General features: G+C 36.6%; 1 protein-coding gene across 4 annotated transcripts; it reads left to right on the top strand.

Annotated features, from left to right (window-relative positions):
* Window positions 1–1,231: 1,231 nt before the first annotated feature.
* Window positions 1,232–13,095, top strand: KBTBD8 (kelch repeat and BTB domain containing 8). Of its 4 annotated transcripts, none has more exons than XM_077128759.1 (5): window positions 1,233–1,422; window positions 2,032–2,242; window positions 5,998–7,112; window positions 9,791–9,931; window positions 11,400–13,095. In XM_077128759.1, exons 1-5 carry the CDS (start codon window positions 1,407–1,409, stop codon window positions 11,447–11,449), a joined length of 1,533 nt encoding a protein of 510 aa, XP_076984874.1. In that variant the 5' UTR covers window positions 1,233–1,406; the 3' UTR covers window positions 11,450–13,095. The 4 variants fall into 4 exon arrangements, with proteins under 4 accessions (XP_076984873.1, XP_076984874.1, XP_076984875.1 ...); XM_077128760.1 differs by having other exon boundaries at window positions 1,234–1,422; window positions 11,437–13,095; XM_077128757.1 differs by having other exon boundaries at window positions 1,234–1,422; window positions 9,791–13,095.
* The last annotated feature ends 7,315 nt before the right edge of the window (window positions 13,096–20,410 follow it).

Here is a 20,410-nt window from a genome sequence, read left to right as displayed (position 1 = left end):
AGAACTGAATTGTTTCCCATCATTTTCTTTCTGTGTCACTCTGTTTCTCAAACACAGTTTAAACTTCAAGATCCTTCATTAAGAAGCTCAAGCGGTAGAACTTTTCAATGAAAGAAAAGTTGTGGGCATGAGCTAACTATATCTCTATTAAATATTCTTTCCCATTCATTGATAACAATTCTTCCTTACATTCTGAGGTCTAGAAATAGCACTCCCGATGTTAGCTGATTTGCACCTTACATTTATTTTTTTAAGTATAAATTAGCTGTAATGTGCCGGGCATTTTGTTAAATGCTAGAGGCACAAGTTTCTACACAAATCAAAACATGTCGAATTTCTGTCCTCTTGCAAAAGGCTTGCAGCCCATGAGACAGAGTAGGCATTCTTATTCACACGTTACAGGTGAGGGATCTAAGTACTCAGGAGTTGAAAGGTCTTATCTAAGCCCCACATATACTAAGTAAAAAAACCAAAGCTTCAATAAACTCTCTGGCTCGAGGCTCAGTGTATTCCAATATTCTTTAAAGGAAATCCCAGACTACTAAGTATTTGAAATCCTCTATTTTCCGGGACCAAAAAGGAAGGCATTCTGAATCCCTCTATAATGTTCGCGTCTCTTAAATATGGAACAGGTGTCCTCTGGGTGTGCGAGAAAAGCAAGGCATGAGGGGGAGTTAAAGATCCTGAGCATCCGTTGTAACCGAACCAAGTTAATCTGGAAACCGAAGCACACGGCCAAGGCGATGCTATTTAGTTGAGTGTCACAGGTGACTCATCGGGGATGGCTTGCTCTTGGGCCTCCTGATATTTTTCTTCAGGGTGGGGTATCGGATTTCCTTCGCAATTTTGGACAGCAGTCCCCTTGTCCATTTCCAATTTTTTTCTGGTTTCATAGCTCTCATGCATTGCACGCTTTCGTATCGGAAGCTAGTAACTGGCAGGACGTTCGGGGAATGAATAAGGTAAAAAGTGAGCCAAGGGCCAGGAGAGAGGCCTAAAACCGGAAAATTTGTACTTGGAGAGCTTCCCCTACCCCAGCCCCTCAGAATGACAGGTCTCTTCACCCAGAAGACTACCTCTCCCGGCAGGAACCGCGCGCTCCCTGGACACAGGCTGGCACACTCCCAGCTCGCCACCTCCGCCCGCACCAGCCAATAGAAATCCCCGACTTCGGCCTCCCTCCGAAAGCGACCACGCGGGAGCGAGGGCAATGAAACTACATTTCCCGACATACACTTGCGCGTATCATGACCAATCGGTGTGGGGAATTCGGAGCCTGGGGGCGGAGCTGGTTGCATAGACCACCCTATTGGCTAGAGTGAGCTTAGAAGAGCCGGAACCCGGGAGAGAGGGAAGAGAAATGACATTTCCTCTTTAAATAGCTGGATCCCGGGCCCCGTCGAGAAATGGCCGCGTCGGCAGGTGGGTCTTGTGGCGGCTAGGGAGGTGTGGGGGTAGGTGGGCCGGGGCAGCCACAAGCTGCGCGCTGAGGAGCCGGCGGCGGCGACAAGGAGCCCGCTGCCAGAGATGGATGGAGAGGTGGAGGGGGCTGAGGGGAGGGAGGATGAAGGGCGTGGAGGGCGTGCTCAGTCCGGCTGGGCAGAGATGGGGAGACCGGGTATCCGCCGCCGCGCAGACCTGGTCGCGAGGCGGTTGGAGCGGCACCGGCGGACGCCGTCCGTCGAACCTCCCTCGTGAGGCTTCTGCCGTTGGCTCCCAGCTGGAACGTCCCGGCTTTCGGCTGTGTCCGCAGACACCTCGCTTGTTCTGCCAACACTGTGTCTCTGCGAGCGCCGAGCGCCGGACTCGCCGAGCTCCGGGAGGAGCAGGCTGCCCTTTGAACTTGCCCGGCAGCTCGCTTTCTGCTCTTTCTCAGTCTCTCAGGTCCTACCTCGTGATTGCACGAGGTGGTGTGTATATACGTAAATGCATTTTTGTAGGGGGGAGAAAAACAAGCAAAGAGACAAAAACCCCTATGACGCCGTAACTGGCTCGGAACTTCTTGTGGTTGTACAATTTTTCTCCTCCTAGATTTAAGTAAGTCTTCCCCAACAACGAATGGGATTCCATCTTCAGACCCAGCCTACGAAGCTATGGACCCCTTCCATGCTTGCAGTATTCTTAAGCAACTCAAAACAATGTACGATGAAGGACAGTTGACAGACATTGTAGTGGAAGTGGATCACGGGAAAACATTTTCCTGTCATAGAAACGTTCTTGCTGCAATCAGCCCCTACTTCAGGTATGATGATGGTAGAAACTTCTGTTGGTATTAGCTCCGAGCTCCCTTTCTCCCTCAGTACCGTCCTCTTGATTATTATGCTGAAGCAACAATGAAATGAAATCACTGAGTTTGTTTCCTGAAGAGTAAGTAGATAACACGCTCTACTTTTTGCAACATAGCCCTTGTTTTTGACACGAGGGATTCTTCTAGAATTCAGATGGTTGCTTTTTTTAAGTTGGGGTACCTGTGTTTTGTTTTTGTTTGAAGTAAATGACCAGAAAATCCAGAATTGCGCTGCCCAATATGGCGGCCACTAGCCCCATGTGGCTGTTTACACTGAAATTATTTAAAATTAAATAAAACTTAAAATGCAGTGTCTCTACACTAGGCATATATCAAGTGCTCAATGGTGGTTGCCGTTTTGGGCAGTGCAGATAAAGACCATTTCCATCATTCAGCGTTCTAATGCGTTCTAATGGACAGTACAATCTAGTTTGTTCCAAAAGTTACCCCTTATGTCTATTTCTTTAGGGCATATAACTCTTAGAGTTCAAAACATGAGAGCCTGTTCCTTTAAAAACAAAATCACTAGTCAATATATTGTTTCAATGCCTTGGTGGTAAAAGCAGTGGAATAAAAATGAATGAACTATTGTTTCTGTTTGCCCTAGGCCCCAGACTAGTGATTATTTCCAATATTTTCAGTATTTTTAAGCCAACTTGTCATTTCATATTTGTGTTTGCGTATCATAAAACTTGGCAATGTAAAATATCAAAACTTGGGTCTTCAGAATAATTTCATACACTAGGAAAAAGATTAGCAGTAACGTCAGTTTCCTGTTTGAATTTAAGTTCTTTTCCTGTTTTCAAGTGCTTATTTTTTTTAACTGTTCCACTATTACAAAGTAATGCATGAATGACTAATAAAATCATCTTCTTCACCACACCCTAAATATGGTTTCCATTTTGAAGGTGCTTACCATGTAGGGCATGTGGCAGTGTAGTGTTTTCCACTGGAGTTTCTAGTTCCTCTTTCTCAGAATACTAGGTTAAATATAGTCACTTCAGTCTGCTTGTGATGTAACCATTTAGTCTTGCCTGGTGTAAGTCATTGGATCATTAACTATCACAAGACAGTACACTGGAAAGAACAAAGGTGAAATGCATACCCAGAAGGTATGAATTTGGCCTGGTAATGAAGCTAATGGTGAGATTTCACTTATCCAAGCAATCAGTTAGAGATGGTTAGATTGTTTATGTGTATAAATATCTGCCATGTTAACTATTTATCAATCCCTGGGCTAAACTTGCTTTACATGCATTGCCTTATATGATCTTTATAATCCTATCTCTGCATAGTTGTTATCTCCCTGAGACTCAGGGAGGTAAAGTGACCTGCCTAAATCATCTGTTTAACAAGTAAGTGGCAGAGGAAGGATTTGATTGCAGAGCTAGCGTTCTTAGTCTGGGTGTCTAAGAAACGAGTGGGTAAAGTAGATTCTTTTTAAAGTTGCCTTTGAAAGGTTTTTATTGTATATTTGATTTGAATAGTACAAATATAAAAAAATTTTTTTTTGAAAATTCTGACACTTCAAATTTGAAAGTTCAAAGTGAAAATGTCTATCTTATTGAAATTTTATACTTTGGATTATATTACATAAATGTCATACTTTGTCAGTTTTAAGACTTTGACAAATCTTTTAAAAGAAGTATGCTACAATATACATTTTTAATTTTCAGGAAGGTAAGAAAATGCTTAAAAAATTTACTGAACACAGGATATGTGAATTCAAACTAAGATATTTGATTAGAAAATTTAGGATTATGTTCTTATCTCTTGCTACAGTATTTTTTTTTAACAGAGTAAATTTCTTGGCACCAGTGCTTCTCTTTATTGAGATATAGAAAGTCATACTTAATAATTTCTAAGTCTTGCATCACTGGTGGAAGAATTAGAATAGCTGGAAATTTGGCATGACTATTTTGTGATTCTAGTGACTTGTCAAAATTAAAATTTGTATGAGTTATTATAACTTGTTGCTACTTGGGATTTTGTGTGAAGTAGTACTTCCACTTCATATACAGTGTACGTAAGTAATTAATTGAACAGAGGAGCAATTATCAAGTGTCAGACTCCTCCAGTGTGTGACTAGCTTATTCAAATCAGTAGTAGTTCCCATGATAAAGGGATCTGTGGTAAAGTTATCCTTTGGGAGTTAATCTCTGCCTAATGAAGGGCTTTATTTTTCTTTTTTAATTGGTAGCTGGATGGTTTCTTCTTTGGGCACCTGAATTGAAAACCAGCTTTTACATAGGAACACCTAGTTTTTAGCCTTCTACATGGAACGGCTAGTTTTTTAGCCATCAAAAAATCTTGTGCAGTATTAAACTTGAAAGTACATTGTAGAAGGAAAAATAGGATTCAAAGATGGTTAACACAGGCCAAGCTGGGTCTTTGTACCCTTATGTACCTCAAATATTTCTTATACTGCATTATGAAATTAATTTCATATAATTACTATAGAAATTAATTTGGAAATCTTCCCATTTAGTATATATTTTTTATCACATAGCACTTAAAAATAAAATAGTAGGGTCTGGATCTGAACTGTATCACCAATGTTAGGTAAATTTCTTCAAAAAACATTTTAAAAGCATCTGGACCTTGAAAGCAACAATAAATAGCATAGGGGGGTATATGGGAACTCACTCAGTAATTTCTGTGCAAATTTAAATAGTACACAGCCCTTTCCTCAGAAGTCTTATAAGAGAGCTTTTTGACTTGGTTTTTATATTTAATTTTAACAGCAGCCTAGAAAGAAACCTTAAAGGAGCTACTAAAAAGAAAAAAGCACATGATGTAGGTAAATGATTCTTAAATAAAGAGCCAGTTATTGGTTACTTAAATATTTTGTCCAAGAAAGCCCTATAAATGTACTGCTATTTTAATTAGAAAAGAGTTTGGTCTCAAAGTAAAATTTTGGATTTTAAAAACTATTATCCTCCAAGAATCACACTAACTCTTAGTCTTTTTAGAAGAAGGTATTCTGTTAACTCTACCGTAATCTTTATCTTTAGTCCAGTTATAAATGGGTAAAATATGTTAACTTTCAGTAAATTAAATATATCATTTTAAACAGGGTTTCAAAATATCCAAGTGTAAGTGAGGTTATGTTCTGTATATTCCTTATAAGATTAAGGAAGCATTGAAAAGTTAATAGCTTTAAAAAAGAGTAGGTGGAGAAAATGCATTTTTGATGAGCATCTTAACTTTCCAAGATGAAATCTTTTAAAGATATATTTTGGGCAGATGTAGTAATTTCCACTGGGACATGAAAAATTCTACCAGTCTTTCTGTATGCTAGTGTATCACATTGACATCCTATAGATATTCTTATATTTTCTTACTAGCCTAGACCATTTGAGAGCTCATTTCCCTGAGGCCGCTAGACCAGAAACCTGGATAGGGACCCCAGGTAAAATAAGATGTCCTGAAATAAGCCATGTCACCTTTTGGTTTGTTTTAGTTAAGTATAGTCCCCTTTTCCAGAGTTGGCACAGAGTGGACTTGCCCTATGAGTAGAGATTTTGAGATTAGTTAGACTAAATCCTTCTAGATTAATTTTATCCCTGTTCACAATATCAGGAAAAACATTAGGAAATATTCATTGTTTCAAAAGGTTATCTATATGATAACTTTATGCTTTTTAAAATTTGCCACAGTAATTTTTATAATTTTTTTTAATATAATATTACCTACTCTTTCTTTCTTAGATCCATGTTCACTAGCGGCCTTACAGAAAGTACTCAGAAAGAAGTTCGAATCGTTGGTGTTGAAGCTGAATCTATGGATTTAGTGTTGAACTATGCCTATACCTCCAGAGTTATTTTATCAGAGGCCAATGTTCAAGCCTTGTTCACCGCAGCTAGCATCTTCCAGATTCCTTCCATTCAAGACCAGTGTGCTAAGTACATGATCAGTCATTTGGACCCACAGAACTCTATTGGGGTTTTTATCTTTGCTGATCATTATGGTCATCAGGAACTCGGAGATCGATCAAAAGAATACATTCGTAAAAAGTTTCTGTGTGTCACCAAAGAACAAGAGTTTCTCCAATTGACAAAAGACCAGCTTATAAGTATACTGGGCAGTGATGATTTAAATGTAGACCGAGAAGAACATGTTTATGAAAGCATTATCAGGTGGTTTGAGCATGAACAGAATGAAAGGGAAGTGCACCTTCCAGAAATTTTTGCCAAATGCATACGCTTTCCTCTGTTGGCAGATAATTTTATAGAGAAAATTCCACCTCAGTTTGCACAGGCTTTAGCCAAAAGCTGTGTAGAAAGGGGACCATCTAATACCAATGGCTGTACCCAGAGGTTAGGAATGACTGCTTCTGAAATGATCATTTGTTTTGATGCTGCCCACAAACACTCAGGAAAGAAGCAAACAGTGCCTTGTCTAGATATAGTCACAGGAAGAGTGTTCAAACTATGCAAACCACCAAATGACCTGAGAGAAGTTGGGATTCTTATATCACCAGATAATGACATTTATATCGCAGGCGGGTATAGACCAAGCAGCAGTGAAGTCTCCATAGACCATAAAGCAGAAAATGATTTCTGGATGTACGATCATTCCACCAATAGATGGATATCCAAACCATCCTTGCTTCGAGCCAGAATAGGCTGTAAACTGGTGTACTGCTGTGGTAAAATGTATGCAATTGGAGGTCGTGTTTATGAAGGTGATGGGAGAAACTCACTAAAATCTGTGGAGTGCTATGACAGTAGAGAGAATTGTTGGACAACTGTTTGTGCAATGCCTGTTGCGATGGAGTTCCATAATGCCGTGGAGTACAAAGAGAAGATCTATGTTTTACAGGGTAGGTGCCTAAGTGATTTAGTTCTTCATAGAAGGGTGACAAGTCAAGTGGTGGTTTCTTTAAATATACTGAAAAAGTATTTGCTCCTGTTAATTGAGGAATTCCTCTGGCTTCCTTGTCATAAACTTTAAAGTACCTGTACCGAAAGATAAACCTTTGATTTGAAAAAGGCTGGTATTTTTAAGTTACTAAAATGATCCTGTAAGTTTTTGTGTTCTTACTGTGTTTTGGTATATATGGAATAATCTTTTTGAAAACTTTAATTAATAAATAATATTTCAGTGCTTTTGGAGAACCACTGTTTCAGAGGACTTTTTAAGGCTTTAAACAAGAAAGCAAGGTCAATATATGATTTTTTGGCCCTCTGTAATAACCAAGAAATTTTGTAGCAGTTCCTTTTCTTATGGAACTTACTAGATCAGTTTAAAAGAGAAAATTTTTGGCCTCAAAGTTATATTATTCAGTTACTAAGAATTTTATATAAATTCTTATGATTGTAAAGGTGATAAAATTTATTACTAACACTGAAAATTATAGCCTTCACATTTTAATCCCACTGCAATTTATACTGCCTTCTATAATACATTGTTTTGAGGGTTTTTTCTTTGTACTCGTACCACTGTAAGGTAAGAGGGGATCTCTCATGTACTTAGTGTTTTTGTTGGTTTAAAAAAATTTTTTTTTCCTAACTGTCTGTCAAAGATAATAAAGTAGTAGTGCAATGAATGGCTGGGTACGGCGTAAACAAGACATTTGACCCAAGGTTCTTATTTATGGTAGCTAATGTTCTTTCAGTGTTCATTTTAGCTGCCTGAATGTTAAATGCAGTATAGATAATACCAGTATCCTTATTCCTTTTTTGTGCTTCTTAATTGGTTATATATAAATATTTTCCTTACTCTGTCTTAATAAAACAAAGAAAAAGGATCAGCTTTCTTGAAGATAAAATTTGCTAGCTCTTATCCCATTGTTTTTTTTAAATTATGTTCTTGCTGTAGTCCTTTATCTGACTTAAAATTTCCTATTTATGCCTGAACTCATTTGTTTTCAGTTCAATATAAAATTAATTCTCCAAAAAGGGAAATAATCTCTAGTGGTTTGTTTTAGTTAAATAGAGGCATGTCCATGATCTGGGTTTGTTAGTCTTGCTAAAAAATGGAATATAAGAATGGAAGTATAACCTGTATAATATGTACTATTAGTAGATAGAGGTAAAATTGATATTAAAACTCCTAGCTTGAAAGTAAAGGGCTATGTATTAATGTAATTATTAAAGCAAAATAATTAATTAATAGAATTTCAGGGTTGGAATGAATATTGTTTAAATTGAGGTTATATTTTATATAAGAGGAATCTGAGGCCCTAAGGTTTTCTCAACTACGTATTAGTGGTTTTAATTTGTTAGAGAGGACTTTAGATTTAAAAAATCAATTTTTGGAGTCAGGTTTCCTTTCTATAAGAAGATTGTTGAGGGTTAGTACACTTGCTGAATGTCTTAATTCCTGTCTTCTCTATTAGGAATCCTGTTACAAATTAGTCAAGAAGGGCAGGTAATGTGCAAACCAAAGTGGGGGCTCAGTAGGCTATTTTAAGTAAAATTGAAGTTAAAGCATCCCTATTACTAAGTAGGTGGTTGAATTTGTAGATGAGTAAACCTAGCTCAGGATAGTTTTGAAGGGAAAGCTGAATTTAGAAGCAAGTATTTCAAATCTTAAAGCCTTTTTACGTAAACTTGACATGGATAGTTAGAACTTAAGTTGTCCTGTCTGTGGCTATTGAGTCATAAAGAGTAAAATTTTTTTATGACTGGGATTTTATAATTACCAAATGTTATAATTAGCAAAACTCTGGTAAACCTTCACTAGATTAATTCTTTCAGACATTTTCATATTGGCAGTCTGACCCAGCACATTCTTTTGTTATCAAAATAGGATAGAAACAGACTCAAAGTCAACTCCACATCCCATGTGTGTATGTTCTGTCTTATTAAAGCCACATATTCTCCGTCACTCTTGGAGTATTTGTCTGCATTACAACAACATGAAAGTAGCATAAACACTTGCATCAGTGACCCAGAGCTACAGATCTCAACCATTCCATGTACCAACTTCTAATTAAATAATTAGTACAAAATTTATATTGGCTTATTTATGATGAAGCTATTTATATATGTTTGTTTTGGGTCTTGCCTGTTAACTATTAGATATAATGTTTATGTGTATGTGTGCACATGAGTGCACGTGTGCTGGCCTAAAGGAAGTGTTAGGACAAATGGAGACTGTCCAATAGACATTTTTTTTTTTTGCATGGGCAGGCATTGGAAATCGAACCCGGGTCTCTGGCATGACAGGTGAGAATTCTGCCTGCTGAGCCACTGTGGCCTGCCCTGTCCAATAGACTCTTGATTATTTTTCAGCCACTAAGCCAAGTAAACTTCTATTTCAACACCCCAGTTCAGATTGACAGCTACTATGTGATATATTGTGCCATGGCATGAAAAAGTTCTAAGGCATTTTGTAACCTTATATTAATGCTTTTTTGTAGATTATAATGGAAATGTTTTAGACAGTGAAATATTTGAAAAACTATGTTCGTTAGTTGTTAGTGGTTGGAGTCACAATTATACAACTAAAAAAACAAACATGAAAATGTACATATTCTTTTTTTTTCTTTTTCAGGAGAATTTTTCCTGTTCTATGAGCCTCAAAAAGACTACTGGGGTTTTTTAACGCCCATGACTGTGCCTAGAATCCAGGGCTTAGCGGCTGTATACAAGGACTCTATCTACTACATCGCTGGAACCTGTGGAAATCACCAACGTATGTTTACAGTAGAGGCCTATGATATTGAACTAAATAAATGGACTCGCAAGAAGGATTTTCCATGTGATCAGTCCATAAATCCATACCTTAAACTGGTACTTTTCCAGAATAAACTCCATTTGTTTGTTCGAGCTACTCAAGTGACCGTTGAAGAACATGTCTTCAGAACCAGTAGAAAAAATTCTCTTTACCAATATGATGACATTACTGACCAGTGGATGAAAGTGTATGAAACCCCAGATCGACTCTGGGACCTTGGCCGGCATTTTGAATGCGCTGTTGCTAAACTCTATCCTCAATGTCTTCAGAAAGTTCTTTAATGAGTAGCAGGCCTTAGAAAGTTCACTGGCATCTCGAGATATACTTGAGGAAGCTTATCTTATGAAACAAAGATGTACTGTCAGTATTTAAGAAAGCTGAGAGAGTTTTGTACATGGGAATAGGTGCTTGTAAAGATTGCGTAGGGAGAGATTTGTTTTCATCTTTGTGATGTTTTCATTTTAGGAAATGAAAGTAACAAAGGTAACAAAGTGCAATTATCAGCATTTTTTTTCTGGTATAAAAGTAATCACAGCATTCTATAATTTTGTGATAAGTAGTCACTGGGACACCAGATGAACTAAGATAACTATGCACTCCTGTAAGAGCAGATAGGGTATTACTTGGTAGAGACATCCAGACTAGTTTGATGTGACTATTTTAAATACGGGTAATAAACTAAGACAGTATCACTAGGACTTTACTTTAGCTGTGACCTCTCTGACACAGAGGAGCACTAACTTAGATCCTTGTTCTTAATATTTATATATATCTTTTTATGTACTGTCTTCAAGTGTACTGAGATTTAAATGTGTTCCATTAGAAGACTGAAGGAAAAACAAATCAGTCTCAGAATGAACTTTTAGTCTGATTGTTTCATGTTTCCAATGTAATTTTCAGTTAAGCTAATATTATGAAGTAGCGGTTTTTTGTCTATAACTTCCTTAAGTGCTAACACTGTCTCATTTTTAAAATCCTGAAAGGGCTCAGATTCACCAGTGGTTGGTGCTAGTATAATTTTGCTTATGCATGTAAGTTCTCTGAGCCAGTGCTTACCTTTCAAATTGTTGTTAGTTTTATGACCATAGTACTTTAACTCTTGTGATTTTACAAGATTCTCTACTTACGGCAGGAGATGGCCAGTTTTTGGTTTAGCTGGACTCAGTTTTAGATGAGTTAGAAAACATTACACCCAGTTTGCACTAACCTCCATTTTGTTGCCTGACCTCCATTTCCATCATCTACCTAATCTACTTACAGGAACAATGAATGATAATTTATTTATTTTCTGCACAGAGTAATATGAAGTAATGTGAAGTTCTACCCTCATTTTTAAAATTTAAAATTCCTGCAGTGGTCTAATTTAATGACTTAATTTACATACCAATTAAAACCTCATTTTTTTTTTCATTTTTGCATTTAACAGTGATGGATATTATTTTTCCATTGAAACTTTGTTGTAGGGTAAGTACTTAGCTGAAGATGATTGAGAAGGAAAAGAGTAAGTGAAGAGCACCATAGCATTAAAGGTACCAAATCACTTTTCATATTTAACTGATGAATTTATAACAGTCAGCTGGGAACATTAACATGAAGGACAAATCAACTCATTTGTAATCTGTAATGCAGATATTTGGATCAGTAACTTATTTTTTACTATGCTTAGAATGATTGATAAAGGATATAAGGAAAGTCCAGTGTCTGTCCTTATCAGTATGTTTTTACTTAAAGAAAATAAACTGGCGTGATTTATATTGAAAAATCTTGCAGAAATTGTAATGTTATACTGTGAAACAAATTTAAAACATTGCCTCTTTGCATCACATACCTCATTTTTTCAGAAACTTTCCAAACTGCTTGTCATAGACCTCTACAAGTAGGGAACTTTTTCTGAAGCAGAATTTGAAGTGGACAGCATTTATAGAACTGACATTTTAAAATCTAATCTTAAAAAGATAGATATATGGTTGTTTCTTACTGGTCTTGATAGTGTCTGTAATCTCTTCATAAACTTTATCAACCAATAATTTTTATTTTCCTTCCAGTTTTTTAAAAATCTGTTGTTTTAGTCTATCGTCTTAATCTTCTATCATTTATTTTCATACTGTTTTGGAGCTGTTTCTGTGAGTTTTTTATGCATCCTTAACAGTGTTGCATTGCTGAGGAGAGGGAAAAAACAGCCAACTTTTGCAAGAGGTGTTCCTGTAATTTATTTTTGAAAGCTTCATTGCATATCTAAGATTTTCTGCCACTGTGTGACAATCTTCTCTATTTATTTAGGAAAATGTATTACTTGAAAATATGACATAGACTATTGGGTTAGCAATATGTATGTGCTGTATGATAAATAGGAGTACAATATACTGTGGGTTAATTCTACAGTAGATTTATTTTGTTGATCTGCACAACAGTTGATCCTTCTGTTATAACAATTTATATTGATGGTAAGATCAAAGTATAGCGTGTCAAAGCCAAGGCTTAGAATTTGCTACGGGAGTAGAATATATACTGAATTTTGTATAAAGAGCTATTTGTTTAAATTATATAGCTGGGACATTTTGCCACTTTTAAAATTGTTGCAGAAGAGGTCCTAGAAAATAAGACTAGAAATATGTTTATGTTTAGATATTTAAGCTACATTTGCATAGTATGACAAGAACAGTAAAAGGCACAATGGGTTTACAGATTTAAAATAGAGTTCTGATTTATGCCAGTCTCACTGTTTGTTTTACATTTGAAGAATGTATGTAGCACTTTCCTATATACTTACTTCCACATTGAAAACTGGACTTGTTATAACTTCCTTGGTATTATAGGAAAGTGGAAATTGTACTTTTTGTTTTGTATCTTTATTGTCTGTTATCCTACAAAGTTGATGTTTAAGCAACAAGTTGATTTTATTGGTGCATGATTCAAAGTGGATGTGATCTTCAAGGAATTGGATTCCCTATGTAAAACAATTTAAAATGGCATTCAATGTTCAGTGCTCAGGTATGTAGTAAGTACTGTAGTCCTACGGGGGCAAATGTGTAGATATTTTAAACATTTTGCCATAATTGCACAATTTTTTGCATTTTTACCTGATGTTATTGTTTCTTAAAATAAAACCTTTTCTGGTTGAAACTGAACTCTGACTACTGAGTTGTATAGAATTAAAATTTGATAAAAATCATGATAACCTCATGTCATGGTAGAAGGAATCAATTGACCTTTTGGCCTCTGATGTAAATTTAGCTAGTATAATAATTAATTTCTATAATGCTCTTCAGATTCTAAAACAAGCTCACTTACATTGGTAACCCCTGTTCTAGTTTGCCTGCTGCCAGAATGCAACACTCCAGAGATGGACTGGCTTTTAATAAAAGGGGATTTATTTCATTAGCTCTTCAGAGGAAATGCAGCTAACTTTCAACTAAGGTTCTTTCTTACACGGGAAGGCACAGGGCAATCTCTGCTGGCCTTCTCTCCAGGCCTCTGGGTTCCAATAACTTTCCCCGGGGTGATTTCTCTCTGCATCTCCAAAGGCCTAGGCTGAGATACTAGTGCCAAGATGAGGTATGCTGAGCTGCTTGGGCTGTGCTCGTTGAGCTCTCTCATTTAAGCACCAGCCAATCAAACATCATTCATTACAGCAGGCACGCCTCCTAGCCTACTGCAGGTGTAATCAACAACAGATGAGGTTCACATGCCATTGGCTCACGTCCACAGCAATAGAACTAGGCACCTTCACCTAGCCAAGTTGACACCTGAATCTAACTACCACAACCCCTTTGTTCTGTTTAGCCTAAAATCTTATAGTTATCCTTGACGTATTCTGTCACACTCCATATCCAATCCATCAGAAAATCCTGGATGTTTTACCTTCGAAATATACCCAGATTATGACCATGTACCACTTCTACCACAACCCTCCTAGTCTAAACTATCCTATCTTTTCTGGATTAATGCAATTGCCGTAAAACTGTTCTGCCTCCTATCACCCTTGTCTCCCTGTAATCTCGTCTGTTCTTAGTGCAGTAGCTAGAGTGAGCCTGTAAAAACAAAGATCATGAACTTCTGCTCAAAATCCTCCCATCTCTGAAAGCCAAAATCTTTATACACCCCTTAACCCCACACCTTACTGTTAATCCTCCAGCCACACTGACCTTGTGTTCCTCAAATATGCTAAGCACTTCTAGTATCAGGGTCTTTTCCCTGTGGTGTCTTTGGCCAGGAAAGCTGTGACAAGTCACTAATTTTATTCAAGTTTCTATTAAAATGTCACCTTACTAGAGAGGCCTTCCCTGGCCTTCTTTTGTGAAACAGAACTTTCTCTAACCCCACCCCAGCTTTACCACCTATCTTTCTTTTCCTGCTTCATTTTTCACGTGTCTTCACCCCCCTCCCCACTCCCACCTCCCCACTGAGATAAAGGCAAGGAATTTGTTTTATTCACTATCACACCTTAGATCAGTGCCTGACACATAGTAAGGCCCTCAATATATAGGAAGGAATGAATTTCCGCTTAAGTCTTAAAAAAGCACCCTGAGAAGTTTTAGGACCAGTACTATCATCTCTATTTTACCAAACAGAAAGCAGACCAAGTGAATTATGAGAGTCATCTAACTCGTGAGGTAGCTGACTGGAATTAGAATCAAGATTTCCATTTTTACCTCAACTTAGGTCCTAAGTGCCATAAAATGGAATAGAGAAGTGAGTGCTATGTATTTTGTGGATTAATGGTGACTTTTTTAAGGGTCCCACTTTTCTTCCAGCACTATTATTTAAAAGTACAATAATTTATAATAGATCCTCAACCGGGGAGTAGATGATATAGGAAAATACCTTCTCTTTGTTGTCCCACCTGTTCCCCCGACCCCACCATTATATCAATATAGTATTGTGCCTCTACTGTGAGTTCTGTCCTCAAGTAAGTTGAAGCAAAAAAAAAAGCTTGAGAAATACTGGTTTAGAATACAGTTATTTTGGTTCTTAGGTGAACTTAAAATGGTTTACCTTTTGAATCTTTGTCGTATACCTGCATTTCTTAATGAAAAATTATTTGCAATACAATAAATATAAGTTTCTTTCCAGCTATTTAAAGGAATGTTGTCAATAATTGTCCACTAATTTTTTTTTTTATTAATTAAAAAAAGAATTAACAAAACAATTAGAAATCATTCCAATCTACATGTACAATCAGTAATTCTTAATAACATCACATAGTTGCATATTCATCATTTCTTAGTACATTTGCATCAATTTAGAAAAAGAAATAAAAAGACAACAGAATAAGAATTAAAACAATAATAGAAAGAAAAAAAAACAAAAAAAAACAAAAACAAAAAACCTATACCTCACATGCAGCTTCATTCAGTGTTTTAACATAATTGCATTACAATTGGGTAGTATTGTGCTGTCCATTTCTGAGTTTTTATATCCAGTCCCGTTGTACAGTCTGTATCCCTTCATCTCCAATTATCCCTTCTCTTTTTTTTTTTTTTAATTAACGGAAAAAAAGAAATTAACCCAACATTTAGAGATCATACCATTCTACACATGCAATCATTAATTCTTAACATCATCACATAGATGCATGATCATCATTTCTTAGTACATTTGCATTGGTTTAGAAGAACTAGCAACATAACCGAAAAAGATAAAGAATGTTAATATAGAAAAAAAAATAAAAGTAATAATAGTAAAATCAAAACAAAACAAAACAAAAACCTATAGCTCAGATGCAGCTTCATTCAGTGTTTTAACATGATTACTTTACAATTAGGTATTATTGTGCTGTCCATTTTTGAGTTTTTGTATCTAGTCCTGTTGCACAGTCTGTATCCCTTCAGCTTCAATTACCCATTGTCTTACCCTGTTTCTAACTCCTGCTGAACTCTGTTACCAATGACATATTTCAAGTTTATTCTCGAATGTCCGTTCACATCAGTGGGACCATACAGTATTTGTTCTTTAGTTTTTGGCTGGATTCACTCAGCATAATATTCTCTAGGTCCATCCATGTTATTACATGGTTCATAAGTTTATCTTGTCTTAAAGCTGCATAATATTCCATCGTATGTATATACCACAGTTTGTTTAGCCACTCTTCTGTTGATGGAGATTTTGGCTGTTTCCATCTCTTTGCAATTGTAAATAATGCTGCTATAAACATTGGTGTGCAAATGTCCGTTTGTGTCTTTGCCTTAAGTCCTTTGAGTAGATACCTAGCAATGGTATTGCTGGGTCGTATGGCAATTCTATATTCAGCTTTTTGAGGAACCGCCAAACTGCCTTCCACAGTGGTTGCACCCTTTGACATTCCCACCAACAGTGGATAAGTGTGCCTCTTTCTCCGCATCCTCTCCAGCACTTGTCATTTTCTGTTTTGTTGATAATGGCCATTCTGGTGGGTGTGAGATGATATCTCATTGTGGTTTTGATTTGCATTTCTCTAATGGCCAGGGACATTGAGCATCTCTTCATGTGCCTCTTGGCCATCCGTATTTCCTCTTCTGAGAGGTGTCTGTTCAAGTCTTTTTCCCATTTTGTAATTGGGTTGGCTGTCTTTTTGTTGTTGAGATGAACAATCTCTTTATAAATTCTGGATACTAGACCTTTATCTGATATATCATTTCCAAATATTGTCTCCCATTGTGAAGGCTGTCTTTCTACTTTCTTGATGAAGTTCTTTGATGCACAAAAGTGTTTAATTTTGAGGAGTTCCCATTTATTTATTTCCTTCTTCAGTGCTCTTGCTTTAGGTTTAAGGTCCATAAAACCGCCTCCAGTTGTAAGATCCATAAGATATCTCCCAACATTTTCCTCTAACTGTTTTATGGTCTTAGACCTAATGTTTAGATCTTTGATCCATTTTGAGTTAACTTTTGTATAGGGTGTGAGAGATGGGTCTTCTTTCATTCTTTTGCATATGGATATCCAGTTCTCTAGGCACCATTTATTGAAGAGACTGCTCTGTCCCAGGTGAGTTGGCTTGACTGCCTTATCAAAGATCAAATGTCCATAGATGAGAGGGTCTATATCTGAGCACTCTATTCGATTCCATTGGTCGATATATCTATCTTTATGCCAATACCATGCTGTTTTGACCACTGTGGCTTCATAATATGCCTTAAAGTCAGGCAGCGCGAGACCTCCAGCTTCGTTTTTTTTCCTCAAGATGTTTTTAGCAATTCGGGGCACCCTGCCCTTCCAGATAAATTTGCTTATTGGTTTTTCTATTTCTGAAAAATAAGTTGTTGGGATTTTGATTGGTATTGCATTGAATCTGTAAATCAATTTAGGTAGGATTGACATCTTAACTATATTTAGTCTTCCAATCCATGAACACGGTATGCCCTTCCATCTGTTTAGGTCTTCTGTGATTTCTTTTAGCAGTTTTTTGTAGTTTTCTTTATATAGGTTTTTTGTCTCTTTAGTTAAATTTATTCCTAGGTATTTTATTCTTTTAGTTGCAATTGTAAATGGGATTCGTTTCTTGATTTCCCCCTCAGCTTGTTCATTACTAGTGTATAGAAATGCTACAGATTTTTGAATGTTGATCTTGTAACCTGCTACTTTGCTGTACTCATTTATTAGCTCTAGTAGTTTTGTTGTGGATTTTTCCAGGTTTTCTACGTATAGTATCATATCGTCTGCAAACAGTGATAGTTTTACTTCTTCCTTTCCAATTTTGATGCCTTGTATTTCTTTTTCTTGTCTAATTGCTCTGGCTAGAACCTCCAACACAATGTTGAATAATAGTGGTGATAGTGGACATCCTTGTCTTGTTCCTGATCTTAGGGGGAAAGTTTTCAATTTTTCCCCATTGAGGATGATATTAGCTGTGGGTTTTTCATATATTCCCTCTATCATTTTAAGGAAGTTCCCTTGTATTCCTATCCTTTGAAGTGTTTTCAACAGGAAAGGATGTTGAATCTTGTCGAATGCCTTCTCTGCATCAATTGAGATGATCATGTGATTTTTCTGCTTTGATTTGTTGATATGGTGTATTACATTAATTGATTTTCTTATGTTGAACCATCCTTGCATACCTGGGATGAATCCTACTTGGTCATGATGTATAATTCTTTTAATGTGTTGTTGGATACGATTTGCTAGAATTTTATTGAGGATTTTTGCATCTGTATTCATTAGAGAGATTGGCCTGTAGTTTTCTTTTTTTGTAATATCTTTGCCTGGTTTTGGTATGAGGGTGATGTTGGCTTCATAGAATGAATTAGGTAGTTTTCCCTCCACTTCGATTTTTTTGAAGAGTTTGAAGAGAATTGGTACTAATTCTTTCTGGAACGTTTGGTAGAATTCACATGTGAAGCCATCTGGTCCTGGACTTTTCTTTTTAGGAAGCTTTTGAATGACTAATTCAATTTCTTTACTTGTGATTGGTTTGTTGAGGTCATCTATGTCTTCTTGAGTCAAAGTTGGTTGTTCATGTCTTTCCAGGAACCCGTCCATTTCCTCTAAATTGTTGTATTTATTAGCGTAAAGTTGTTCATAGTATCCTGTTATTACCTCCTTTATTTCTGTGAGGTCAGTAGTTATGTCTCCTCTTCCATTTCTGATCTTATTTATTTGCATCCTCTCTCTTCTTCTTTTTGTCAATCTTGCTAAGGGCCCATCAATCTTATTGATTTTCTCATAGAACCAACTTCTGGCCTTATTGATTTTCTCTATTGTTTTCATGTTTTCAATTTCATTTATTTCTGCTCTAATCTTTGTTATTTCTTTCCTTTTGCTTGCTTTGGGGTTAGCTTGCTGTTCTTTCTCCAGTTCTTCCAAATGGATAGTTAATTCCTGAATTTTTGCCTTTTCTTCTTTTCTGATATAGGCATTTAGGGCAATAAATTTCCCTCTTAGCACTGCCTTTGCTGCGTCCCATAAGTTTTGATATGTTGTGTTTTCATTTTCATTCGCCTCGAGGTATTTGCTAATTTCTCTTGCAATTTCTTCTTTGACCCAGTCGTTGTTTAGGAGTGTGTTGTTGAGCCTCCACGTATTTGTGAATTTTCTGGCACTCTGCCTATTATTGATTTCCAACATCATTCCTTTATGGTCCGAGAAAGTGCTGTGTAAGATTTCAATCTTTTTAAATTTGTTAAGACTTGCTTTGTGACCCAGCATATGGTCTATCTTTGAGAATGATCCATGAGCACTTGAGAAAAAGGTGTATCCTGCTGTTGTGGGATGTAATGTCCTATAAATGTCTATTAAGTCTAGTTCATTTATAGTAATATTCAGATTCTCTATTTCTTTGTTGATCCTCTATCTAGATGTTCTGTCCCTTGATGAGAGTGGTGAGTTGAAGTCTCCAACTATTATGGTATATGAGTCTATTTCCCTTTTCAGTGTTTGCAGTATATTCCTCACGTATTTTGGGGCATTCTGATTCGGTGCGTAAATATTTATGATTGTTATGTCTTCTTGTTTAATTGTTCCTTTTATTAGTATATAGTGTCCTTCTTTGTCTCTTTTAACTGTTTTACATTTGAAGTCTAATTTGTTGGATATTAGTATAGCCACTCCTGCTCTTTTCTGGTTGTTATTTGCATGAAATATCTTTTCCCAACCTTTCACTTTCAACCTATGTTTATCTTTGGGTCTAAGATGTGTTTCCTGTAGACAGCATATAGAAGGATCCTGTTTTTTAATCCATTCTGCCAATCTATGTCTTTTGATTGGGGAATTCAGTCCATTGACATTTAGTGTTATTACTGTTTGGATAATATTTTCCTCTAACATTTTGCCTTTTGTATTATATATATCATATCTGATTTTCCTTCTTTCTACACTCTTTTCCATATCTCTCTCTTCTGTCTTTTTGTATCTGACTCTAGTGCTCCCTTTAGTATTTCTTGCAGAGCTGGTCTCTTGGTCACAAATTCTTTCAGTGACTTTTTGTCTGAGAATGTTTTAATTTCTCCCTCATTTTTGAAGGATAATTTTGCTGGATATAGGAGTCTTGGTTGGCAGTTTTTCTCTTTTAGTATTTTAAATATATCATCCCACTGTCTTCTAGCTTCCATGGTTTCTGCTGAGAAATCTACACAAAGTCTTATTGGGTTTCCCTTGTATGTAATGGATTGTTTTTCTCTTGCTGCTTTCAAGATCTTCTCTTTCTCTTTGACCTCTGACATTCTAACTAGTAAGTGTCTTGGTGAATGCCTATTTGGGTCTAATCTCTTTGGGGTGCGCTGCACTTCTTGGATCTGTAATTTTAGGTCTTTCATAAGAGTTGGGAAATTTTCAGTGATAATTTCTTCCATTAGTTTTTCTCCTCCTTTTCCCTTCTCTTCTCCTTCTGGGACACCCACAACACGTATATTTGTGCGGTTCATATTGTCCTTGAGTTCCCTGATACCCTGTTCAAATTTTTCCATTCTTTTCCCGATAGTTTCTGTTTCTTTTTGGAATTCAGATGTTCCATCCTCCAAATCACTA

Source organism: Tamandua tetradactyla, chromosome 15 (genome assembly GCF_023851605.1).
Source record: "Tamandua tetradactyla isolate mTamTet1 chromosome 15, mTamTet1.pri, whole genome shotgun sequence".
NCBI lineage: Eukaryota > Metazoa > Chordata > Mammalia > Pilosa > Myrmecophagidae > Tamandua > Tamandua tetradactyla.
This window is presented reverse-complemented; position numbering and strand designations above follow the sequence as displayed.

What these genes read in the sequence shown, in the direction of transcription:
- KBTBD8 (XM_077128757.1), top strand. An exon ending in GCAATCAGCCCCTACTTCAG is followed by an intron (nt 2,243 to 5,997) that starts GTATGATGATGG and finishes TTTCTTTCTTAG; the next exon opens with ATCCATGTTCACTAGCGGCC. An exon ending in GAAGATCTATGTTTTACAGG is followed by an intron (nt 7,113 to 9,790) that starts GTAGGTGCCTAA and finishes TTTCTTTTTCAG; the next exon opens with GAGAATTTTTCCTGTTCTAT.